The sequence below is a fragment of the Theropithecus gelada genome, chromosome 4 (genome assembly GCF_003255815.1).
Source record: "Theropithecus gelada isolate Dixy chromosome 4, Tgel_1.0, whole genome shotgun sequence".
In the NCBI taxonomy this organism is placed as follows: Eukaryota; Metazoa; Chordata; class Mammalia; order Primates; family Cercopithecidae; genus Theropithecus; species Theropithecus gelada.
Genome location: NC_037671.1, coordinates 108236627 through 108258983, shown reverse-complemented (window position 1 = coordinate 108258983; position 22357 = coordinate 108236627). Strand labels below are relative to the sequence as shown.

Here is a 22357-nt window from a genome sequence, read left to right as displayed (position 1 = left end):
TTATATTTTCAAAAGAACATGCTAACTTAGTCTGTAATTGCCAAGTTTCAGTGAAGGCTTGGAGGCTGTGGCTGATTGCAAGGCTGGCACTGGGGTTGGTGTGCTGGAGTTTGAGGCAAGAGCAGTGTGGTTTGACTGATTTCCCTAAATTGTTCTGCTCTTCACTGCTTTTTCTCCTTCTTTATTTCTGTAACCACAGGTTCTCTAAAACACAGGTGTTTCTCTTTTCTCCCAGTGGTTCTCATAGCCACAATAGGAGAGTTTTGTTTTCAGGAAGGAGCAGAGGACACTAAGTAAGAGTGAATAGCCAGCCAGGGCTGTCTGGTGTTTTTTTTTGTTTGTTTTTTTTTTTTTTTTTTTTTTTTTTTTGAGACAGTATTTCACTCTGTTGCCCAGACTGGAGTGCACTGGCCTGATCTTGGCTCACTGCAGCCTCAGTTTCCTGGGCTCAAGAAATCCTCCTACCTCCCACCTCAGCCTCCCAAGTGGCTGGGACTAGAGGCACACGCCACCACGCCTAGCTAAATTTTATTTTTTGTAGAGACAGGGTCTTACTATGTTGTTTGGGCTGGTGTTGAACTCCTGGACTCAAGCAATACTCCCACCTACCAAAGTGTCAGGATAATGGGCATGAGCTACCACACCTGGCCCAGGGCTCTCTTAGGGTGTTAAGAGGAAGGTTTTCTTTTTCTCATGAGATTTTAAGTTCTAGGAGCACAAAATGCGTTTTTCAAGACTTTCAGCTTATCTACTATAGCACTTTGCACATTGTAGGCTCTCAATAGATAGCTTAGGCATGAAATAAGAAGCAGCTAATACATATATACACCATGGAATACTTCACAACCACAAAAACGGATGAGATCATGTCCTTTGCAGGGACATGGATGAAGCTGGAAAACACCATTTTCAGCAAACTAGCACAGGAAGAGAAAACCAAACACCGCATGTTTTCACACATAAGTGAGAGTTGAACAATGAAAACACATGGACACAGGGAGGGGAACATCACACACCAGGGCCTGTCAGGGGCGGGGAGCTAGGGGAGGGATAGCATTAGGAGAAATATCTAATGTAGATGACGGGTTGATGGATGCAGCAAACCACCACGGCACATGTATACCTATGTAACAAACCTGCACATTCTGCACATGTATCCCAGAACTTAAAGTATAATAATAATAATAAGCAGCAGCTAATAGACCACACTAGCCATGAGAGGAACCCCTGTTTCCTAAACTCCTCGAGTGCCAAGCACCAGGCCAGGGTTCTTGTGTGCATCCCTCCAGTCAATGAACACACAATTGCCCCCCGAAAACCACCCCCTTACTGTGCAATATTGACACGGGAGGTAACAGGTAGATCATAACTATTTATAAGAACCATCTGTGTTTCTAAACAGTCATTTACTTAATATTTTTTAAATTAAGCTAGAATTTCTAAAGAGTATAACATTAAACTTGTTACCTGTTTTGAAACTAATGCAGAGTTTGTATTTCCTGAAATTGTGAGCTTTATGCACTTGTTTACTTAAAAGGATATTTTGCATTTTGACATTTTCTTACTTCATCAAAGCTTTAATGATTTTAAAAAGCAGAAAAGTTACTGATGTGCCTGAAAAAATCCTGAGAAACTAGAGTTAGGAACATTCTCTAGACATGTAAAAGAGGAGATGAAATACACCAACGGACTGAAATGAAATACAGTGGGGTAAAAGACAGAGAATATTGAGGAATGAAATGAATGACTGAAAATAAAAAGAAGAAAGGAATGCCACAGGAGTGAGCAAATACAGAAACTGGGTGTGATCAATACTCTGTAGTCATTGGAAAACAGCATCTTGGGAGATTTGTTACAGAACTGAGAGCTGCAAGAAGATATTGGCCACCACCAGCAGGAAGCCCAGCACATCGTTATAGTAACTATTAAGATCTGTTAGAACTTTCTGCTACTCCAGTTAAAGTGAGTTTCACAGAATCTTCAAAACAAAGCCAGGGAAATATTGCTATGCTATTGACTGAATGTTTGTGTCCTCCTTAAATTCAAATGTTGAAATCCTAACCCCTAATGTAATGGTATTTGGAAGTGAGGCCTTTGGGAGGTGATCAGGTCATGAGGACAGAGCTCTCATGATTGGAATTATGCCTCATAAAAGAGATCCCACAGCGCTCGCTCACCCTTCCACCATGTGAGGACACAGCGAGAAGACAGCTGTCCATGAACCAGGGGGCACTCACCAGACGCTGAATCTGCTGGCGCCTTGATGTTGGACTTTTCAGCCCCCAGAACTGCGAAAAACAAACATTCGTCGTTACTAAGCCACCCAGCCTATGGTATTCTGTTATAGCAGCCTGAATAGACAAAGACAGACATTGGTACTGAGGATCAAGATGAAAGTACCTGCTCAAGTTCACACAGGTGACAAGCAGCAGAAGTGAGTTTCAAGCCAAGGATGCCTAATGCCAGGGCCAAGGCCATCTCTTCAGCACTCAGCACTCAGCACTCAGCAGTGGGTGCGCTTTCTGATCAAAGTCCTGGGAAGGAAGAACAGGACTCATGAGAGATGGAGGATATAATTTGCAGTGTCTGGCTCTAAATCATGGCAGTCACAGCAAATGTCCTGTACTTCTATTTAGCAAGCACTATCATTAGAGTTGCCTTCCATAAAGCAAGGATATGAGAGTGTGTCAGTGTGTGCTAGCATGTTATGTGTGGCTTTTAGCTTTAAAAGTAGCACTTGAGCCGGGCACAGTGGCTCACGCCCGTAATCCCAGCATGTTTGGAGGTCGAGGCCAATGGATCACAAAGTCAGGAGTCTGAGACCAGCCTGGCCAAAGAGACCAGCCTGGCCAATATGGTGAAACCCCATCTCTACTAAAAATACAAAAATTAGCCAGGCGTGGTGGCGGGTGCTGTAATCCCAGTTACTCGGGTGGCTGAGGCAGGAGAATTGCTTGAACCCAGGAGGTGGAGGTTGCAGTGAGTCAAGATCACACTACTGCACTCCAGCCTGGGTGACAGAGGGAGACCGACTCAAAATAAATAAATAAATAAATAAATAAATAAATAAATAAATAAATAAAGTAGCACTTGAGCCCTGGAGGTCAAGGTTGCAGTGAGCCGTGATTTACAGCCTGGGCAACAAAGTGAGACCCTGTCTCAAAAATAAAAAAAAAAAAAAGAACTCTCTATAGTTTGCGTATTAGTCAGGGTTCTCTAGAGGGGACAGAACTAATAGGATATATATATATATGTGTATATACACACATACACACACACATATATATATATGAGTTTATTAACTCACATGATCACAAGGTCCCACAATAGGCCGTCTGCAAGCTGAGGAGCAAGGAGAGCCAGTCTGAGTCCCAAAACTGAAGAACTTGGAGTCTGATGTTCAAGGGCAGGAAGCATCCAGCACAGGAGAAAGACATAGGCTGGGAGGCTAGGCCACTCCAGTCTTTCCATGTTTTTCTGCCTGCTTTATATTTTAGCTGTGCTGGCAGCTGATTAGATGGTGCCCACCCAGACTAAGGGTGGGTCTGCCTTCCCCAGCCCACTGACTCAAATGTTAATCTCCTTTAGCAACACCCTCACAGGCACACCCAGGATCAATACTTTGCATCTTTCAATCCAGTCAAGTTGACACTCAGTTTTAACCATCACAGTTTGTAACTTGAGCAATGACACGTGAACTAGCAAAATGTCCTATATCCACTGTTACTTCTTTGTGCCCAATCACTGAATGCAAGTATGTCTCCGAGGACTCATGCCAGCCTGTCCATCACCGGTCAAAGAATTAAAACAATATCCTATGGCAAAGTTTCAGGAGACACCAGGGATCCTACAAGCTGGGACTTCATTTGGGAAGCCAAGTGGTGAGCCAATCCTCTATTGCTGCCCTCACCTCACAGCTCAGTCCTTACGGGAGTCAGAACTACCCAAACTCAGCAAACCGTCTAGTACAGAACCTTGAGCAAACGGTTCCTGTTCCAGTCTAACGCTGCCTGCTGTTGCCACCTCTGCCATCTATGAAGCCTCCCCAGCCTCCAGTCTCTCTCTGCCCATGCCAACTGTCCCTTTCTGGACTGCTCAGGTCCTAGCAGTCAGATTTCTGCTCAATTTCTAGCTGTGGACACTATGTCCCGTTACTGTGTATGGCTCTGTGTCTCCCAGACGATGGAAAGAGAAATGTGACTTAGTCAAAATGGAACAAAAATTAAAACCAACCAATCAGCTAACCAACTAAAACAAACACAATTTTAAAACCATACACTTTCATACATACACTCAGCTAGTCTAATACCACGGGGAAACATACGAAAAAAAAACCCTCTCCTTCTTCTCTTTATCCCCATAAAGTTTCTTCAGAGCACTTATAAAAGCACCTGGCGCATTAGACATTTATTTGTAGTTTATTGTCTTCCCCCACCCTCTACAGATTGTTAAGTTCTAAGAGAGCAGGGACTTTTATCTCCCTCACCTTTAACAGCGTCCGGTCCGATGTGAGGACGTCAACATTTATTAGGATTGGAATGGCACCAGCTGCACTCCTTTCCACTCTTTATTTTCAAGGTCACCCCCTGAGGTTTTCTTTAACCTCATTGAACTCACACCCTAAAGTCAGAGGAAGAGGTATCCCCTTGTGCCAGACCCAGGCTGACTACATTATTACACATTCTTCTCATCCTCTGAGCCTTAGAGGAGGTGACCATCACACATTTTCACTCCATTCCACATTAGTTTCCGGAGCTGCACTTTCCCACATTAGTTTCCCATTAGTTGACCAAGCATTTAGTTGGGCTCTGAGCTCTTAAAAACATAAGGAGAATCTAATTTTGAATAAAAACACCGGGCCATACTGAACAAACCCAGGGAAGAAGTGGTGGTCATTCTTTTCCTGTCCCCCCAGCTGTGTGGCTGGACAAGGCTTCCTGCAAATCCTAATCACTTTACCTCCTGTGATATGATTAAATAAAAAAAGCTGGAGTACAAAGCCTAAACAGAGTGGCTCTGTTGCTCTGGCTACATGTCTTTTTCTTCTGAAAGTGCAATCTAGTAATAACCAAAAGCAGTCTGCAAATGCAAATCCAATTGCTTAACTAATTGTATTCTCACCCCTGGAGTAATGGAAGCTCATGCTATAGAGGAAAATCTGAACTTAGCATGACCCAGGGTTCTGGGTTCTCAAGGCAGGCCTGCATAGAGCATCAGCTCTGAGGAAGCTCGCTCAAAGGAAGGAGGTGGACAGAAGAGAGATGTGCATGGGTGATCAAGTGGGAACAGAAGACAAACGCCATGGCTGGGTGCAGTGGCTCACACCTGTAATCCCAGCACTTTGGGAGGCTGAGGCAGGCGGATCACTTGGGATAAGGAGTTTGAGACCAGCCTGGCCAGTATAGAGCGAAACCCCATCTCTACTAAAAAAAAAAAAAAAAAAAAAAATAGCCAGGCATGCTGGCAGGTGCCCATAATCCCAGCTACTGGGGAGGGTGAGGCAGGAGAATCATTTGAACTCGGGAGGTGGAGGCTGCAGTGAGCCAAGATGGGCCACTGCACTCCAGCCTGGGTGACAGAGCAAGACCCACTCTCTCTCTATATATACAAATATATTCTATGAAAGTAGGTCTCCTCTATAACAACATTCATGAAGTAATGTTGATTTTGACTGACGTATATAAAAATAAAACTCCTAAGTTTGGCAGTATTTACTGGAGATATACTACCCGATTCATTACTAAAAATGTGATAAAGAGTTTAGTTATGTACGAGATCCCTGCAGTGTGGCTTATTGTGGAAGGGCACGTTTAGCTCTCTTTTTTTTTTTTTTTTTTTTTGAGACAGAGCCTTGCCCACGCTGGAGTGCAGTGGCTCAATCTCGGCTCATTGCAACCTCTGCCTCCCAGGTTCAAGTGATTCTCCTGCCTCAGCCTCCTGAGTAGCTGGGACTACAGGCACGCCACCAAGCCCAGCTAATTCTGTATTTTTAGTAGAGAAGGGGTTTCACCATGTTGGCCAGAATGGTCTTGATCTCTTGACCTCGTGACCCACCCAACTCAGCCTTCCAAAATGCTGGGATTACAGGCGTGAGCCATAGCGCCCGGCCATGTTTATCTCTTTTTATGTACTTTTTTGTTTGTTTTTGACAGTCTTGCTCTTTTTTAAACAACAACAAACCTTCTAGAAATGATGTCTCACTATGTTGCCCAGGCTGGTGTTGAACACCTAGGCTCAAGCAATCTTTCCATCTCAGCCCTCCACCATTACTTCTAAAAAATAAAACCACTGTTATGGAATTGTTCGGGTGGGAAAAGCTTGAAGTCTCTGGTCTTCTTGCTTTCATGGTGCCGGGTGCCCAGGATGACTGTTTGCATAGGATTTGCCAGATGAGCGTGTGGAAAGGCGTGTCTTCACAGGTGTGCCCCTAACTTTGTGCCTTCCTATCAAGGGAGGCATGGTTGAAGGGCTGCAGAGAGAGCTGTACCCAGGCTTCACATTTAAAAGAATATGGAAAACTCATTACTTAAGACATTGACTGAGTTCAAATCCTGGTTTTTCCACATACTAGTGTGTACTCTTAGCCAAGTTATTTCTTCCATTGTTTATTAAAACATAGCTTCTGTTTTTAAAGGAAGTCATACATACACATGGTCAAAAACTCTGACAACAGGATCTGGTGAATCTTTCTCAGAAGTTTTCTAGGCATGTATAACACATTTCCTTTTTTTTTTTTTTTTTTTTACATAAATGTACCATACATCATGTTCTTTTATCTTTCTTAACACCTCTTAAAATATTATTTTCTTACGGGCTTTCTAGTATTTTGTTTGAATGGATGTATCTTATTTACTGAAAGAGTCCTGTTAACAAACACATAGGTTGTTTTCTGGTTGGAGTTAGGACCGAACAATCTTTGATGAACATCTTTGATCACTTGTACAAGTTTGACAGAATAAACTCCTAGGAGGGCTGCTGGGTCCAAGGCTGTGGTCATTTTCGATTTGAGTAAGTATTACTAAAAGCGCAAGTTATTTAAGTGAGCCCTGATTCGCTCTTCTTTGTAAACAGTGGACAATAATGAGCTTCTCAAACGTTTCTTATAAGGATTAAATGAGATGGGGATGTAAAAGCCCAGTATATAGCAAGCAGGCTGTCAATGAATATTGGCCTCCATCTTTTTTTATGGAGAAAGACAACTATTTATGCATATTATGATGACTATAGCTTAACCATGAGCTCAACAAACAAAAATTCACAGAAAATTCTGCAATACCGTATCTATTTTAAACCACATTATTGAATGTAACTAGTGAAATCTCAGGTCAAATAGAATGTATTCAAGGAGACACAAACTTGACATTAACTCTAAATACCAGAGTATTGAAGATTTGATAGTTGTCTCTTCTTACAAATATATCCCTCATAATAAAAAAGCACTCCACTAATATGCCAATTATGATACATCTTCCAGTTGTGTTTTGTCCTTGAGCGAAAAATCTTGCTGCTCAATTCAAGTCATTCGTTTATTCCTAACACCCATATATATATCTCCAACTCTGGAGAGAAACACTGACAGAAAGATGGAAAATTTTAGAGCCCTCGTTTCCACTTCAGAGAGCCTGTTGTCCCCTAAACCTCTTGGGCCCTCGGGCATTTTTAAACTTATCAAGATTCCAGAATGAGGTTAACGGCACGTCACAAAACGAACCCCCCACCGGCCGTCCCAGGGGCTCCAAGCCAGGACCCCAGCCTGAGGGAGCCTCCGGGCAGGAGGAAGAGGCCCAGGAAGCCATTGCTCCGTTCCCTCCCGGCTGTTTACGTGGCACTCAAGGTACTCGGCCAAGGGCACGGCGACCCCGCAACACCCCCGGCGTGGGGCAAAGACAGCGGGGTTGCGGGGCTCCTGTCTGCCGGGAGCGTCGAGAGTTCCTGCCCCCCCGCCCGCCTCATGCACGGAAAGCCCCGAGCCACGGCGTGCGGCGCTGGCCGAGCGTGAACCGGAGTCGGGTTCGGCTCCCCCGAGCGGCTGTGCGGGCCGCGGAGCGCTTCCCGTGGGGCGGCCACGCAGGGTGCGGGCCATGGCCCGGGGCGCCTGTCCGGATCCCGCCGCCGCGCGGGACGCAGCCCCCGTCCTCGACCCAGGGCGCCCGGGGGCGGCGGCAGCTACTGCCCGGGGCGGCGGCGCGGCGCGGCGCAGCGCGGGGGCGGCCAGGAGGCGAGGAGGCCGGGCCGCGGCCGAGGGCCCAGGGCGCGCTTCCGCCGGGCGCCGCGCGCGCCGCGGTAAATGGGAGGCTCGGCCGGCAGGGGCGGGGGCCGCGCAGCCGGGGACTTTCAGGAACTGCAGGAGCGGGCGGCGCGGGAGTAGCCGAGCGCCCAGCGGCTGGGCCTGAGCGTCGAGACTCGGGGCCGAGGCGGAGGAGCGGCCGCCGCGCCGGGGCCCAGCGGGAGTCGCCGCCCTCGCCCTTGCCTTTGCCCGCGCGGCTCAGAATCACCATCCGCGGCGCGGGAGACAAGCCGGCCGTCCCGGGCCGGGGGACCCGCCCGCCATGGCCACCAAGGTGAGGGGCGCGCAGCGCAGGCCCGGCCGGTCGCTCAGGCCCGCGGCGGCGCGGGGACGGTCGGGGCTGGGGCCGCGGGGAGGGTTGGGGCCGGGGGCGGCCGAGGGTCCACTACGCGTCCTCGGTGGGGTCCCCGGGCGGGTCCGCGGCCCAGCCAGTCCCTTCTGGGCATGGGTGCGGCGGGCCGTGCAGACGGCCGGGATTGCGCCGGGGGAGGGCGTCGGGTCTGGGCGCGGGTTGGGATCCCGGGCGCAGCGACGTTTGGGAAGTTTGCACCTGAGCGTGGGCTGCGGCGGGCTCGCCGGGAGGGGCCGCGAGAGCGGGACGGAAACTTCCCGCAGCCCGGGGAGGCCCCCGAGGCGACAGGCTCTCTGTGGCGTCCGGTGTCCCCGCGGCGTCTGGCGTCCCCGCCGCCCCCACTTCCCCTCCCGCTGCCGCCCAGGGGACCCTCGGCCCCGTGGGGCGGGTGGGGGTCGAGACCTCAGCAGAGAGGACGCTGCGCTTCCCGTCCCGGCCTGCGGGAGCTCGCGGCCGGGGAGAGACGGAGGCTGGGACACCCCGCGCCCCTCTGCGTTCTCTGCTGTTATTTTTTTCTTTTGTTTTGCTACCTTCTCAGTGTGAATGGTATTGCCGGCGTGAATAAAATATCAAGAGGGAAATGACTGTGCTTTCGATTACGTGTTTGCCTAAAAAAGGCCCAGGCCCGAATTACGTGGTGGAACTTTGACTCCTGCTTGGTAATTGGCTAGGAGCGGTGGTTTGCTTGTTTTGCATTATTGTTTATGAAATTAGCAGTCACTCTTTGCTACCTGAATCTTCAAAAGCCACCCTCCCCCACTCCTTTTCCTTGGGCGTTTTCAGTAGTTACTTGGTGTAAAATAGTCACTGGGGAGTCATGGTCGCGGAAGGAGGACCTGGGGGAGGAGGCTCTGTACCTGAACCATTAACTGTTCTGTGATACGCTGTGAGGAGTAGGTTTACTTTTGCGCTTAGTTTCTGTAGTGTCACTTTATTAGCATCAGCACCCCTTTCCCTATTTTTTTTTTTTTTGAGATCTCTGAGCTACTTTTGGGTTGCTAGAAACGTTATTTTTTATATTTCGATAGGTGTTTGCTTTTTTTGGTGGAGTGTTAAGGTAGGAAATGGTAAGAAATGTGAAATCTGTTTAAAAGATCAGCGTTGCTTGACTTCGGTCTGCTAGATGTTGTCCTGTGGTAAATTTTGTGCTCTGAATCCATCTAGGTGCAGCGTTTATAGAGAAGTGGGGATTCTCCTCCAGGGAACCTGTTGCTGCTGTTACTGAAATAATTACCTTCTTGTTAATATATTATTGCCTTTGCTGTGCTTTGGTTTTATTAATGTGATAGAACTTGCCACCTTTTGAACTTATTAATTTTGTGTTGACCTTTTTAAAAATAAAACTTAGGCCAAGGATTTCTAAGGAAATTTGATTTTGAGGTTTGTTGCCAGACACTCCAGAAATTACCAGTTACACATCCTAGTACACGCTCATCTTGCAACCTTAACAGCGGTTTATAGGCTGGGCGCGGCGGCTCACTCCCACCTGTAATTCCAGCACTTTGGGAGGCCACGGTGGGCGGTTCACCTGAGGTCGGAGCTCCATACAGCCTGGCCAATATGGTGAAACTCTGTCTCTACTAAAAATACAAAAATTAGCTGGGCGTGGTGGCGCGCGCCTGTAGCCCCAGCTGCTCCGGGAGGCCGAGTCAGGAGAATCGCTTGAACCCGGGAGGCGGAGGTTGCAGTGAGCCAAGATCGCGTCACTGCACTCCGGCCTGGGCTACAGAGCGAGGAGACTCCGTTTGAAAAAAAAAAAAAACAACCAAGGCGGTGTATGACATAGAGATCTGTCCAGTGGTGGTCTGTGTGTTTTTACACTCTGGTCTACTGAGGCATGTTACCTGTACTGTCCTTTAAGTGGAATGCAGTTTAGCAACTAGTGCAGGTATACGTGGTGAAATTTTTATTTCATAGTTAAGCCTGAACTTAATTTTTTTTTCAAAAAATTGAAAAGTGGTTCTTGTATATTAATCTTGAATTGCGTGTGTCTTTGCTTGAACACGAGCCTTAAAACATGCATAAGCACTTCCTACTTCGTTATCTACACCACTCCGAAGGCAAATTCCAGTAATTCTGTTAGTTTCTTTCGCTGTCTAATCACTGTTCCACATGGTGCTCATTTCCATGTCTACATTGTGACAGACCATTTCCATTTTAAGAAAAAGAAGAGCAATGAAGCAGTTATTAGAAGAAGACCCTTCCTTAGTTTTCTGACATCCTGGTGATACTTGGGTCAAATCAAAGTCTCATTTTTTAATAGTCCCCAGAGAGACAAGTTGCTACTTTCCTCCCTTCCCCCATATACACACCCCTTCCCCACACCTGAGTAGTTCTGTTTTTTTTCTTCGTCTTCTTCAAGGGGTGGGGAGAATGTGCTTAGTAGTAATGACTAACTTTTAATAAATGGCTCCAGTGGCACTCAGGCTGTTGCTGTAAGTATTAAGTGATGAAAAGTAAATTCAGGATCTGGATATTTTAGGGGATGTTCATTTCCCTTTGAATTTACCAGAAACTTGGCTATAGTATCTTCAGATACAATTTTCTTGTTTGTTCTTAAGTATTTTCTTAAGGATGTGGTTATCACTGAACTATTGGCATTTTTAAAAACTGCACTAGTATATTTTACAATAGAAAAGGAAATTATCATTTAGAAGAAGTAGTTTAGTTGAACAGTCCTTCACTGCTAAGGAAAGTTAATCAGGGCCAGGTGCGGTGGCTCACACCTGTAATCCCAACACTTTGGGAGACCAAGGCAGGCAGATCACGAGGTCAGGAGGTCGAGACAATCCTGGCTAACACAGTGAAACTCCGTCTCTACTAAAAGTACAAAAAAAAAAAAAAATTAGCTGGGCGTGGTGGCGGTCACCTGTAGTTCTAGCTACTCGGGAGGCTGGGGCAGGAGAATGGTGTGAACCCGGGAGGCAGAGCTTGCAGTGAGCCAAGATCGCGCCACTGCACTCTAGCCTGGGTGACAGAGTGAGACTCTGTCTCAAAAAAAAAAAAAAAGAAAGTTAATCAGTAACTGCACATTTTAAAGGGATTATCTGTTTTCTATTTCTAATCCTTACTCAGTAGAATGCTGCATTCAGTTTAAGTGTATGCACTCACTCAGTGCAATCAAGTCTTGTTTTACAAATATTAATACAAAACCTGCAGAGCATTTTAGTCTTGATCTTTATTGGAAGCCTCCAAAGGTTATATTTTGACCTAGCCAAAATATAACCTGTTTATATTATACGTTATATTTATAAATATTATATATATGATATACAATATATAGAATAAATGCAAAATATACAATAAATATATTGTCAGTCATCATGTTTTATTTAAAAGATCAAGTCCTAGGAAAGAAATGAAGAATTTTTTTTCAATGTCTGTCAAAGGGGACATGAAGAAAATTGTTAGTGGAGGTAATCCATATCTATATAATTTAGCTGTAATTTCCATGTCAAAGTTAACTTTCAGTCACTAATTTGGATCCTTTTGTGCTTACATAGTCACCTTTAGACTAATTATAACAAGATTCTAGGAGTTCTTGTTGCTTTTTTTTTTTTTTAACTCCTCAGTTCCAATACTTAAAGTTATACACATGTTACATAGCTTGTCTGGTTAAATTAAGTGGGTATGGAATGTTAAAAATAATGGTAGGGAATAAATGAATTGCTGTTTATTCCATGTATAGGTTAGTGAGAACAATCTAGAAGGCACACTTTGTAGCATCTCCAGAGCAGAAACCTCTTTATTTGAAGACTAGAATAGAAATATCTTTCTAACGGGTCTTAAGGATTAAAGTTGATTTTTATGGTTTTTTAAATGTTTGGAAAATGCTAACCATTTAAGTTTGTATAGCAGTAGTATTTTCTGTGTGTCTTAAGTAGAGTGTGCAGTATTTGTACAGTCAAAGAAAAGTTCTGTGACGGTAGAAAGATGAACAAGTCTCATTAAAGAAGGAATAGATTAGAAATCATAAAAATGTTGCAGTTTTCTACTGTGACTTGTTTTTGTATTGACCATCTAAAAATTAAATTATAGTTTTACTTTAATTGCTTACTTAAAACTTTGTAACTTTGCAGTACTGCTGTTTCTTTTCTGGAATGCTGTTCTCCCTTGTCCTTCCCTAGGTACTTTGTTTTTAGATGTTAAGTTATTTTATTTACTTATTTATTTATTTATTTTTTTGAGACGGAGTCTCGCTCTGTCGCCCAGGCTGGAGTACAGTGGCACAATCTCGGCTCACTGCAAGCTCCGCCTCCCGGGTTCACGCCATTCTCCTGCCTCAGCCTCCCGAGTAGCTGGGACTACAGGCGCCCGCCACTGCGCCCGGCTAATTTTTTTCTATTTTTTAGTAGAGACGGGGTTTCACCATGGTCTCGATCTCCTGACCTTGTGATCCGCCCACCTCGGCCTTCCAAAGTGCTGGGATTACAGGCGTGAGCCACCGCGCCCGGCCTAGATGTTAAGTTATTATTATTATTATTATTATGAGGTCTCCCTTTGCCATCCAGACTGGAGTGCAGTGGCACGAACACGGCTCACTGCAGTCTCGACTTCTCTGGCTCAAGTGATCCTTCCACCTCAGTCTCCCAAGTAGCTGGGACGACAGGTGTGCGCCACCATGCCCAGCTACTTTTTGTATTTTTTGTAGAGATGGGGTTTCACCATGTATCCTGAGCTGAGGTGATCCTTCCTCCTCAGCCTCGCAAAGTATTGGGATTACAGGTGTGAGACACTGCGCCCGGTCACATATTAGGTCTTAATGTGTCTAAGCATCACTTCCCTGGGGAAGCCTTTCCTGATGTCCCCGCCCCTGTTTCAGGGTCACATTACACACCCGACTGCCATTTTATATTTGTTTCTATAATTGATGGCTGTCTCCATTGAATGCTGTCAGCCTCAAGAAGCTGAGACTGTGTGTGTGCTCACTTTTGTATCTTCAATGACCAGTTTAAAGAGCAAAAATATTCTAGTGAGATAAGTGACTCGATTATTGAAGTAGAAAATATTAATCCCCAACTGTAAGCTTTTGTTCTTTTAATTATGTGTTTTCATGTGTTTGTTAAAAGTGTATACAGGTACAACACAAAATTTACATCTGCACCTTAGGTATTGGCAATAATATTTTTTAGGCCGGGGCGGTGGCTCAAGCCTGTAATCCCAGCACTTTGGGAGGCCGAGACGGGCGGATCACGAGGTCAGGAGATCGAGACCATCCTGGCTAACACAGTGAAACCCCATCTCTACTAAAAAATACAAAAAACTAGCTGGGCGAGGTGGCCGGCGCCTGTAGTCCCAGCTACTCGGGAGGCTGAGGCAGGAGAATGGCGTGAACCCAGGAGGCGGAGCTTGCAGTGAGCTGAGATCCGGCCACTGCACTCCAGCCAGGGCGACAGAGCAAGACTCCGCCTCAAAAAAAAAAAAAATAATAGTAATAATATTTTTAAAAACATAATCAATTTTACTAATGATTACATGAGAAATTGCCTCATGTTTTAAGGCACTTGGAACAAGCTTCATATTTCTGAGACTTTGAAGAGTTGTCTTTAACCTATGGGTTTTCAGAGGCGTGTTTAATTTCCAAATGTGTTGGGTTTTTCTCTTTCTTGTTGGTGATTTCTAACTTGATTGCATTGTGATCAGGGAGCCTGATTAAAATCAGTACTGTACCTGGAAATTTGTTGAGGCTAACTTTATACCCAGCATATAGTCAGCTTTTATGTTTCACCTGTGGACAAAAAGAGTATATATATTATTGATGTGTGTGTCTATTCTGTATGCTGTATGTCCATTAGACTTACTGTGCTGTTCATATCTATATCCTTACTAATTGTGTTTCGCTAATTGATCTGTTGTATTTAACTGATCCTCTGTCTACTTGATGGAGATATTAAAATGGTGAATTTAAAAATTTTCTCTACATTTAGAATTAGTATTATTTTCTAGGTGAATTGAAGTTTTTATCATTATGAAGTGAACCTCTTTATCTCTGGTAATGCATTTTTTCTTAAAGACTATATTTCTAATGTTAATGTGATTAACATTCACTAGCTTTTGGTAAATATTTCCCAAATATATAAAAGCCAATAGCTGAATTTTACCTTTTTATCCAGTCTGATCTTGGTGCCTGCCTGTACAGCATTGTGTTTACTGATGTATTTGGATTTCTGTCTACCATCTTATAGATTGTAGGAGCCCACTCCCAACTTTGTGGAAGGTTTGTGTTATACATCTCTTTTTTCCAGTGGTTATCATAAGCATGTTAACATTAAGTTAAAGTCTGAAACTACTTAATATCATTAGCCTTTTCCTGAATTACAAAATGACATAAGGTTATGTAACTGCAGTCATCTTCCCGAATATGATCAATCATTGCCTGGTGTTTTAGTTATATCTTTTTCACTACAAATTGGACATTATTTTTATTTTTATACAGTTAAATGTTTTTGATTTAATCATATTGTACTGTCTTTGCTTACTGTTTCTTCTTACATTTCAGTCTTTTCTTGAGATAATTTTCCTTCCACCTAAAATGAATTGGAATTTCCATTGAGAAGGTATGTTGTTGGTAAATCTCTTATGTGTCTCTTGGGTATGAAAATTACCCTGGTCTTGAAAGAGTTTTCGGTTGACAGCATTTTCTCCCAGTACAAGGAAGGTATTCTTTCTTTGTTTTCTACTGGCTTTGACATTTGCTGCTAGGAAGCCAGTTATCTAATTATTGTTCCTTTGTCGGTGGTGTGACTCTTCACTGGCTGTTAAGACTTCTCTGTGTTTTAGTATTTTGCAGCTTCACTGTACTGTGTCCATGTGTGGATTTTGGTTACACAGCTTGGGGTTTCCTGGGTATCTTGGATCTGATGAAGGGTGCTACGTTAGTTCTAGAACTGTGCTGTTCAGTGGACTCTGTATGATAATGTTCTACATCTGGGCCATCCATATGGTAACTGTCTGCCACTTGTGGCTAACAAGAACTTGAAATGTGGTTAGTGTGACTGAGGAACTGTGTTTAAATTTTAATTTCAGTAGCCACATGTGGCTAATGGCTACTTTATAGGAGAGTGCAGCTCTAGCAAATTCTCAGTGGTTATTCATGAAAATTGCCTTTTCTCCATTCTTTCTTTCTGGAACTCTAGTAGCATGAAAAGGACCAGTGGAAATCTAACTTCCCATCTCTCAACCTGTCATGTTTTCTTTGTGCTTCATTCTGGATAATTTCTTTTGTTCTTACCTTCCGTTCACTATTCTTTCCTCATTCAGGCCAAATGTGCTCTTTTATTCATTCATTTAATTTTCAGTTTCGTTTATCTTCTATTTTTAGAAATTGTATTTGGTTCTATTTCAAATCTGCTTATCATTCATTATAGTTTCTTGTTCTTTGCTTATATTTTTAAGCTTCTCTTAAGCATGTAAAAACATTAATGGTTTTATGTCCTAATCTCAGGAGTCTGATTCAAGCCATCCGTTTCTGCACATTCTCACTTGTGGTGCTTTGTTTTCTTGTGTGTTTTGTGATTTATTTTGATTTTTCCTTGAGTTGCTTGTTTTCCTTGGAACTTCATCTGAGGGAATTCTGTTACCTAGATTGAGGTTGTATCCTTCTAGGGAGAATTTGTGTGTGCTGATACCAGTCTCCTGGGGACATTACATCCTTGGGGTCACTATATCTTTAATTCCTGGCTTTATGTTTTCTCAGCCATACTAGGTAGAATAAATATGGACCTGGCATCTCAGGAGAAATTTTCCTCATTCCTACTACTAAGTGTCGATGATGAGACATTTCCTTGCACACAGGTTTTCCTCTTTATCCTTATGCTGAGGTCCTTTTGGAGTCCCAGCTTGTAGCTTAATACAGGAGACTTTGTGTGTTGCCTCCCCTGTCCCCACACAGTCCCCAGAGCACAGAGCCAGGCTCCCGGGTTTGTGGAGTCTCCTAGCAGGAAATCCTGCCTCAGCACATGTGTTCTCCCAGGGTTTCTGCTTTCACTTCCTTTGTGGCCTCTCCGGAGCCTTTCCTGGAGCCTTTCCTTTCCAGCTAACTCAGCAGCATGTTTCAAAAGGTGTTTAGTTTTGTATCTTTTGCTTTTAATATTTTATTGAGCACTTCAGTTGTTTCAGTCTGGCAGTGGCTTAGGTATTAGCTTGCTCTAGTTGCTGGAACAAAATCCAAGTCAGAGCGTCTTTGTAACAGACTGTCAAGTGAAGGGTGTGGAATATGTGCATGAAAGTGTTAGTCTGATCTTTGCAGAGGGGAAAGGTGAAAAAGTTCTTAAGCATTTTGCTTGAAACCAAACCTTCAGTCAAGCTGTCACACTGGTCATTTCAAAACTTTCTAATGATATTTCTTTGTCATTTTTCTTTTGACTATTAAAAGCATGTGATAGACTCCTTATTAATTTCTAGGCATTGTAAATGCAGTGTTTAAAGATGCTATTCAGTGTGACTCAATTTTTCTAAGTTATTTTTAGTATCTGAAAATCAAGTAATATAGTAGTATTACCCACAGGGACAGTACTCAGAAATCACAGATTTGTGATTGTTCAATTAAGTCAGACACTTCAGGGATAAGTTAAAGAGGGGGAAATGCAGCTTCATTCTGTTACCTATTACCCATTGTCATCCACAGCTCATTCATTTGAACTTCAGATGTGCTAGGTCCTCTGGGATGTCAGTATGAAAGGCCTATCCTTGTACTCAAAGGGCACAGTGTCCTGAAGGAGGGCAGGCTGTCTGCAGGGGCACAGTGCAGGCTCCTGGCACAGTTCCTCAAGCCCAGAGGATTTCAGAGGACCCAAGTCTTGAAATGTCTATGTATTAGTCTGTTCTCATGCTGCTATGAAGAAATACCCGAGGCTGGGTAATTTATAAGGAAAAGAGGTTTAATTGACTCAAAGTTCCACAGGGCTGGAGAGGCCTCAGGAAGCTTACAATCATGGTGGAAGGGGAAGCAAACATGTCCTTCTTCACATGGCAGCAGGAAGAAGTGCCAAGCAAAAGGGAGAAAACTCCCTTAAAAAAACATCAGATCTTGTGAGAATTCATGAGAACAGCATGGGGGTAACTGCCCCCATGATTCAATTACCCCCACCAGGTGTCTCCCACAACATATGGGGATTATGGGAACTACAGGGTGAGATATGGGGGTACACAGCCAAACCATATCAGTCTGTTACTTAGTACTTTCAGCGAGTTTTAACCCTTATTCTATCACTTCAGTTACTTTAAAAATACTTCCATAGTACAGCTCCACAGTCTGCAAGTCCAGACTTTGTCTTGTCAGATCCCAGATATTCAGTTCAGCAGACATTTCAGTAGCTATTTTGTGCCACTTGGATGCTGGGAGTAAAGATTTGGATCCCCCCAGGACAGTTGACATTCAGATATTAATGAATTGGTATATTTAAAATGTGCGAGTTTAAATTTATTTCCTAATTTAAATTCACAGTAAAAGGCTTGAAAATGTAGACTTTCTTTGTATAATAGTTGCCTATTGCATACTGGCTGCACATAAGAAGTTTTTTTATGTTTTAGCTTGTTTTATAGTCTCTGGATTTTAAGTAATGAGTATTTGCTGCTTTTGTAACAAGGAAAAAAAGATTGTTTTTTAAAAAATTAAAAACTTACTGTCTTTAGGCCTCTAAAGCAGATTCCCAAACTTATATACCTTCTGTTAATTTGTTTCAGCTTGTCCTAGGTTGGAAAAAATTTTTAATGCTTACACATAGTAAGGGCACTTCAATAGAAGAATGCTCATGCATTCAGGATTACAAATATTATTTTGTAATTTTCTTAAGTATGGTACTTAAGGAAATTTTCTTCTTCCAAGGGAAAAAAGGTGTCTTTTAAAAGTAACTTTAAAAAATAACTGAAAACTTACTGAACAACTAGCACTGAATCTGAAGGTGTTACAAATTGTTGTTTCATAAATACATTGGTAATTTTACCTGCCACCATGTGCGCCTTCTCCCTCAGGAGCTTAGAAGAGGCAGGGTGGCTAATTCTTTGTGGTTAGGCAGGGTTTCCAGCACTCCACTTCTCCTACCTTCCTAAACCATGACTCGGATTTTAGAGTCAAGAGTTGAATAATACAATTTTACAGCTGTTTTGTTGATGCATCAGATTTACTTTGTCCTGTGACTGTCTACCAGTATTGCCGAACTGAACTGGGTCCATTTGCCCATGTAGTGGAAAGCCAAACACTGAAGCACCAGGTTTTTGTAGTGAGAAAGGCTTATTGCCAGACAACTGCGCAAGGAGACAGGAGTTGGACTTAAGTCTGTCTCTCCACGCTGGGGGCTAGGTCAGGTTTTGTACTTAGAAGGTAATGAGGCATGATCTGATTGGATTTGGATCTTGCAATGGGGTGATAGTGGAGGCATGATCTGACTGGATCCTGCCATGAGGTGACACCAGGGCTTGATCTGATTGGATTTTGGATCCTGCCGTGTGGTGTCCACTTTTTTTTTAATTTTTGAAACAGGGTCTCCCTCTGTTGCCCAGGCTGAAGTGCAGTGGTGCAACCTCCGCTGACTGCAGCTCAACCTCCTGGGCTCCAACGATCCTCTCACCTCAACATCCTGAGTAAGCTGGCACCACAAAGTGTGTGCCAGCACACCTGGCTAATTTTTTTTTTGTAGAGACAGGGTCTCATTCTGTCGCTCAGGCTGGAGTGCAGTGGCATGATAATAACTCACTGCAGCCTTGAACTCCTGGGCTTAAGTGATTCTCCCACCTCAGCCTCACAAGTAGCTTGGACTACAGCTGTGTGTCACCTCCCCTGACCCCCGGTCAATTAAAAAAATTTTTTTTCTTTAGTGGAATTGAGGCCTTGCCATGTTCCCCAGGTTGGTCTCCAACTCCTAGGCTCAAACGATCCTCCCGTGGCAGCCTCCCAAAGTATTGGGATTACAGCCTCCCAAACTGTTGGTGTCCACTTCTTAATTCAGTGCTCATTCCTCATGCCCATTCCATTCCAAGTGCCCATCTGAGCACATGGATTCTGTCCATGGTTGCATACTTAGTTTTGGGCATGCTCTGGTGATGTGACCTTCAACCTGGGGTCCATGCCAACTGAAAAGCAACTCATAACTTTGTTATGTAAAAGTTGAACCAGATTAGTCTGATGCAATTCCAACGGTATGTAAAGCATATTCAACATCCTCGCAACCCCTAAAAACTCCAAAACCCTAAGAAATCAATAGCAATTAGGTTACTGAGATCTGTGGTTACAATAGGTTGAGCTGTCTGAATCATCTAAAGCCAAGATGATACCAAAAAGTATAGAGATTTTAAATTAAATTACATTAAATTTTTTTATTTTTATTTTTTATTTTTTGAGACGGAGTCTTGCTCTGTCGCCCGGGCTGGAGTGCAGTGGCTGGATCTCAGCTCACTGCAAGCTCCGCCTCCCGGGTTTACGCCATTCTCCTGCCTCAGCCTCCCGAGTAGCTGGGACTACAGGCGCCCGCCACCTTGCCTGGCTAGTTTTTTTGTATTTTTTAATAGAGACGTGGTTTCACCGTGTTAGCCAGGATGGTCTCGATCTCCTGACCTCGTGATCCGCCCATCTTGGCCTCCCAAAGTGCTGGGATTACAGGCTTGAGCCACCACGCCCGGCCAATTTAATTTTATTTTTGAGACAGAGTCTCACTTTGTCACCCAGGCTGGAGTGCAGTGGCGCAATCTCAGCTCACTGCAACCTCCACCTCCTGGGTTCAAGCAGTTCTCCCGCCTCAGCCTCCCAGGTTGCTGGGATTACAGATGTGTGCCACCACGCTTGGCTAATTTCTGTATTTTTAGTAGAGACGGGGTTTCACCATATTGGCCAGCCCAGTTTCAAACTCCTGACACCAAGTGATCTGCCTGCCTCGGCCTCCCAAAGTGCTAGGATTGCAGGCATGAGCCACCACGCCCGGCCAAGATTTAAAAAATATTCTAATATTTACTTCTATTAGAGTTCCATTACCATATAATGACTAAAAGCAAAGTTCTCAGCCTTTTAAAACCGATTCCTTTCCTTCTTTTTTTTTCTTTTTTTTTCTTTTTTTTTTTCTTAAATAGAGTCTTGCTCTGTTGCCCAGGCTGGAGTCCAGTGGTGCAAACATGGCTCACTGAAACCTTGAACTCCCACAGGGAAGCAGTCCTCCCGCCTCAGCCTCCTGAGTATCTATAATATGGTTAGGCTCCATGTCCCCACCCACATCTCATCTTGAATTGTAATAGCTGTAATCTCCAAGTGTGGGGAGAGACCAGGTGGAGGTAATTGAATCATGGGGACAATTTCCCCCATGCTGATGGAGCTGATGGTTTTATAAGGGGTTCTTCCACCTTCACTCAGTACTTCTCCTTCCTGCCACCTTGTGGAGAAGGTGCCTTGCTTCACCTTCACTTTCCATAGTGATTGTAAGTTTCATGAGGCCTCCCTAGCCATGCTGAACTGTGAGTCAATTAAACCTCTCCCCTTTATCAATTACCCAGTCTTGGGCAGTTCTTTATAGCAGTGTGAAAACAGACTAATACAATCTGGGACCACAGACATGCCCCCCCCATGCCTAGCTGTTTATTTTTTATTTTTTATTTTTGTTGAGAAGGGTCTCACTCTGTTGGCTCAGGCTGGAGTGCCGTGGCGTGATCTGGGCTCACAGCAGCGTCGACCTCCCAGGCTCAAACAATCCTTCTGCCTCAGCCTCCCAGGTAGCTGGGACTACAGGCATATGCCACCAGAGCCAGCTAATTTTTAATTTTTTGTTGTTGTTGTTGTAGAGACAGAGTCTCTCTATGTGCCCAGGCTGGTCTTGAACTTCTGGGCTCAAGCATTCCTCCTGCCTCAGCCTCCCAAAGTGCTGGGATTACAGCCATTCCCCTTTTTGATAAGTGGAAACATCTTGTGCGCATTCTGTCGTTTTCATTATGAAAATGATAGATGGTGATTCTCTAAAATGCTACAAGTATTAAAATTTTTTTTCAAACTGCCCTCTTCTCTGATTCATTAGGACTCTGCTATACAGAAAGATATGGCAATGGTAATAAGCTTTCATCTGAGAGAGAAATTGAACTAAAGCCCATCAACATTTTACAAGCGATGATATTTCCTAAGGGTTAGGAATTCGTGGTAGAGCTGTGGTACTCTAACTAGCTGCATCACAGTCACCAACCCAGGGAGCTTGTTCAATTATCCAGAGTTTCTGATTCAGGAGGTCTGGGGTGGGGCTGAGAACACACATTTCTACCAGTTCCCAGGTGATGCTGATGCTGGTGGTCTAGGGACCTAACTTTCAGAACCACTGTTGTGAGGGATGGAAAAATAAAAGGAAGAACTTGGGTTCTGTCCTTGGCTGGTCCCTAAGATCTGTGAGGCTGAAAAATGGGTGGCTGCCCTAGCATGCTGATGCAGCGAACACTTGTGTCTTGCTTAAAGGATTCTTTTATTTAACTGGGTTCAAATGATGCAGAAAATCAAAGATCAGTAAAATATTCTCAGAAGCTATTTAGTGTCTCTCACCAACTTGTAGTGTTGTCAGTAACTTTTCAGTTCTTTTGATTTATCATTGGTATTATATGCAAAATGTCTCAACACTATTAGAATCTCAGATTACTGTGGAGGCTGGTTACTGCTCTTCCTATTGCCTTTTAAGTTAGCCAGAAAACATGTGATACAGTTTAAAAGAGTGATCAGTCCAGATTTATTTGCATTGCATAGTATGTTCCTACCGTGATTA

The 22357-nt window shown here is 44.0% G+C and overlaps 1 protein-coding gene across 3 annotated transcripts in view; it reads left to right on the top strand.

The window, feature by feature from the left end:
- The window catches only part of SNX9 (sorting nexin 9), a 225852-nt gene that overhangs the window by 94180 nt on the left and 109315 nt on the right, over nucleotides 1-22357 (top strand). For 2 of the 3 annotated variants that reach the window (XM_025382609.1, XM_025382608.1), the window contains exon 1: nucleotides 8286-8561. The exons of the other annotated variant lie outside the window; for it this stretch is intronic. In XM_025382609.1, coding sequence (XP_025238394.1) covers nucleotides 8550-8561 — 12 coding nt within the window. In that variant the 5' untranslated portion in view covers nucleotides 8286-8549. Of the gene's footprint in view, nucleotides 1-8285; nucleotides 8562-22357 lie in introns of those variants that run through there. 3 annotated transcript variants of the gene reach the window in all.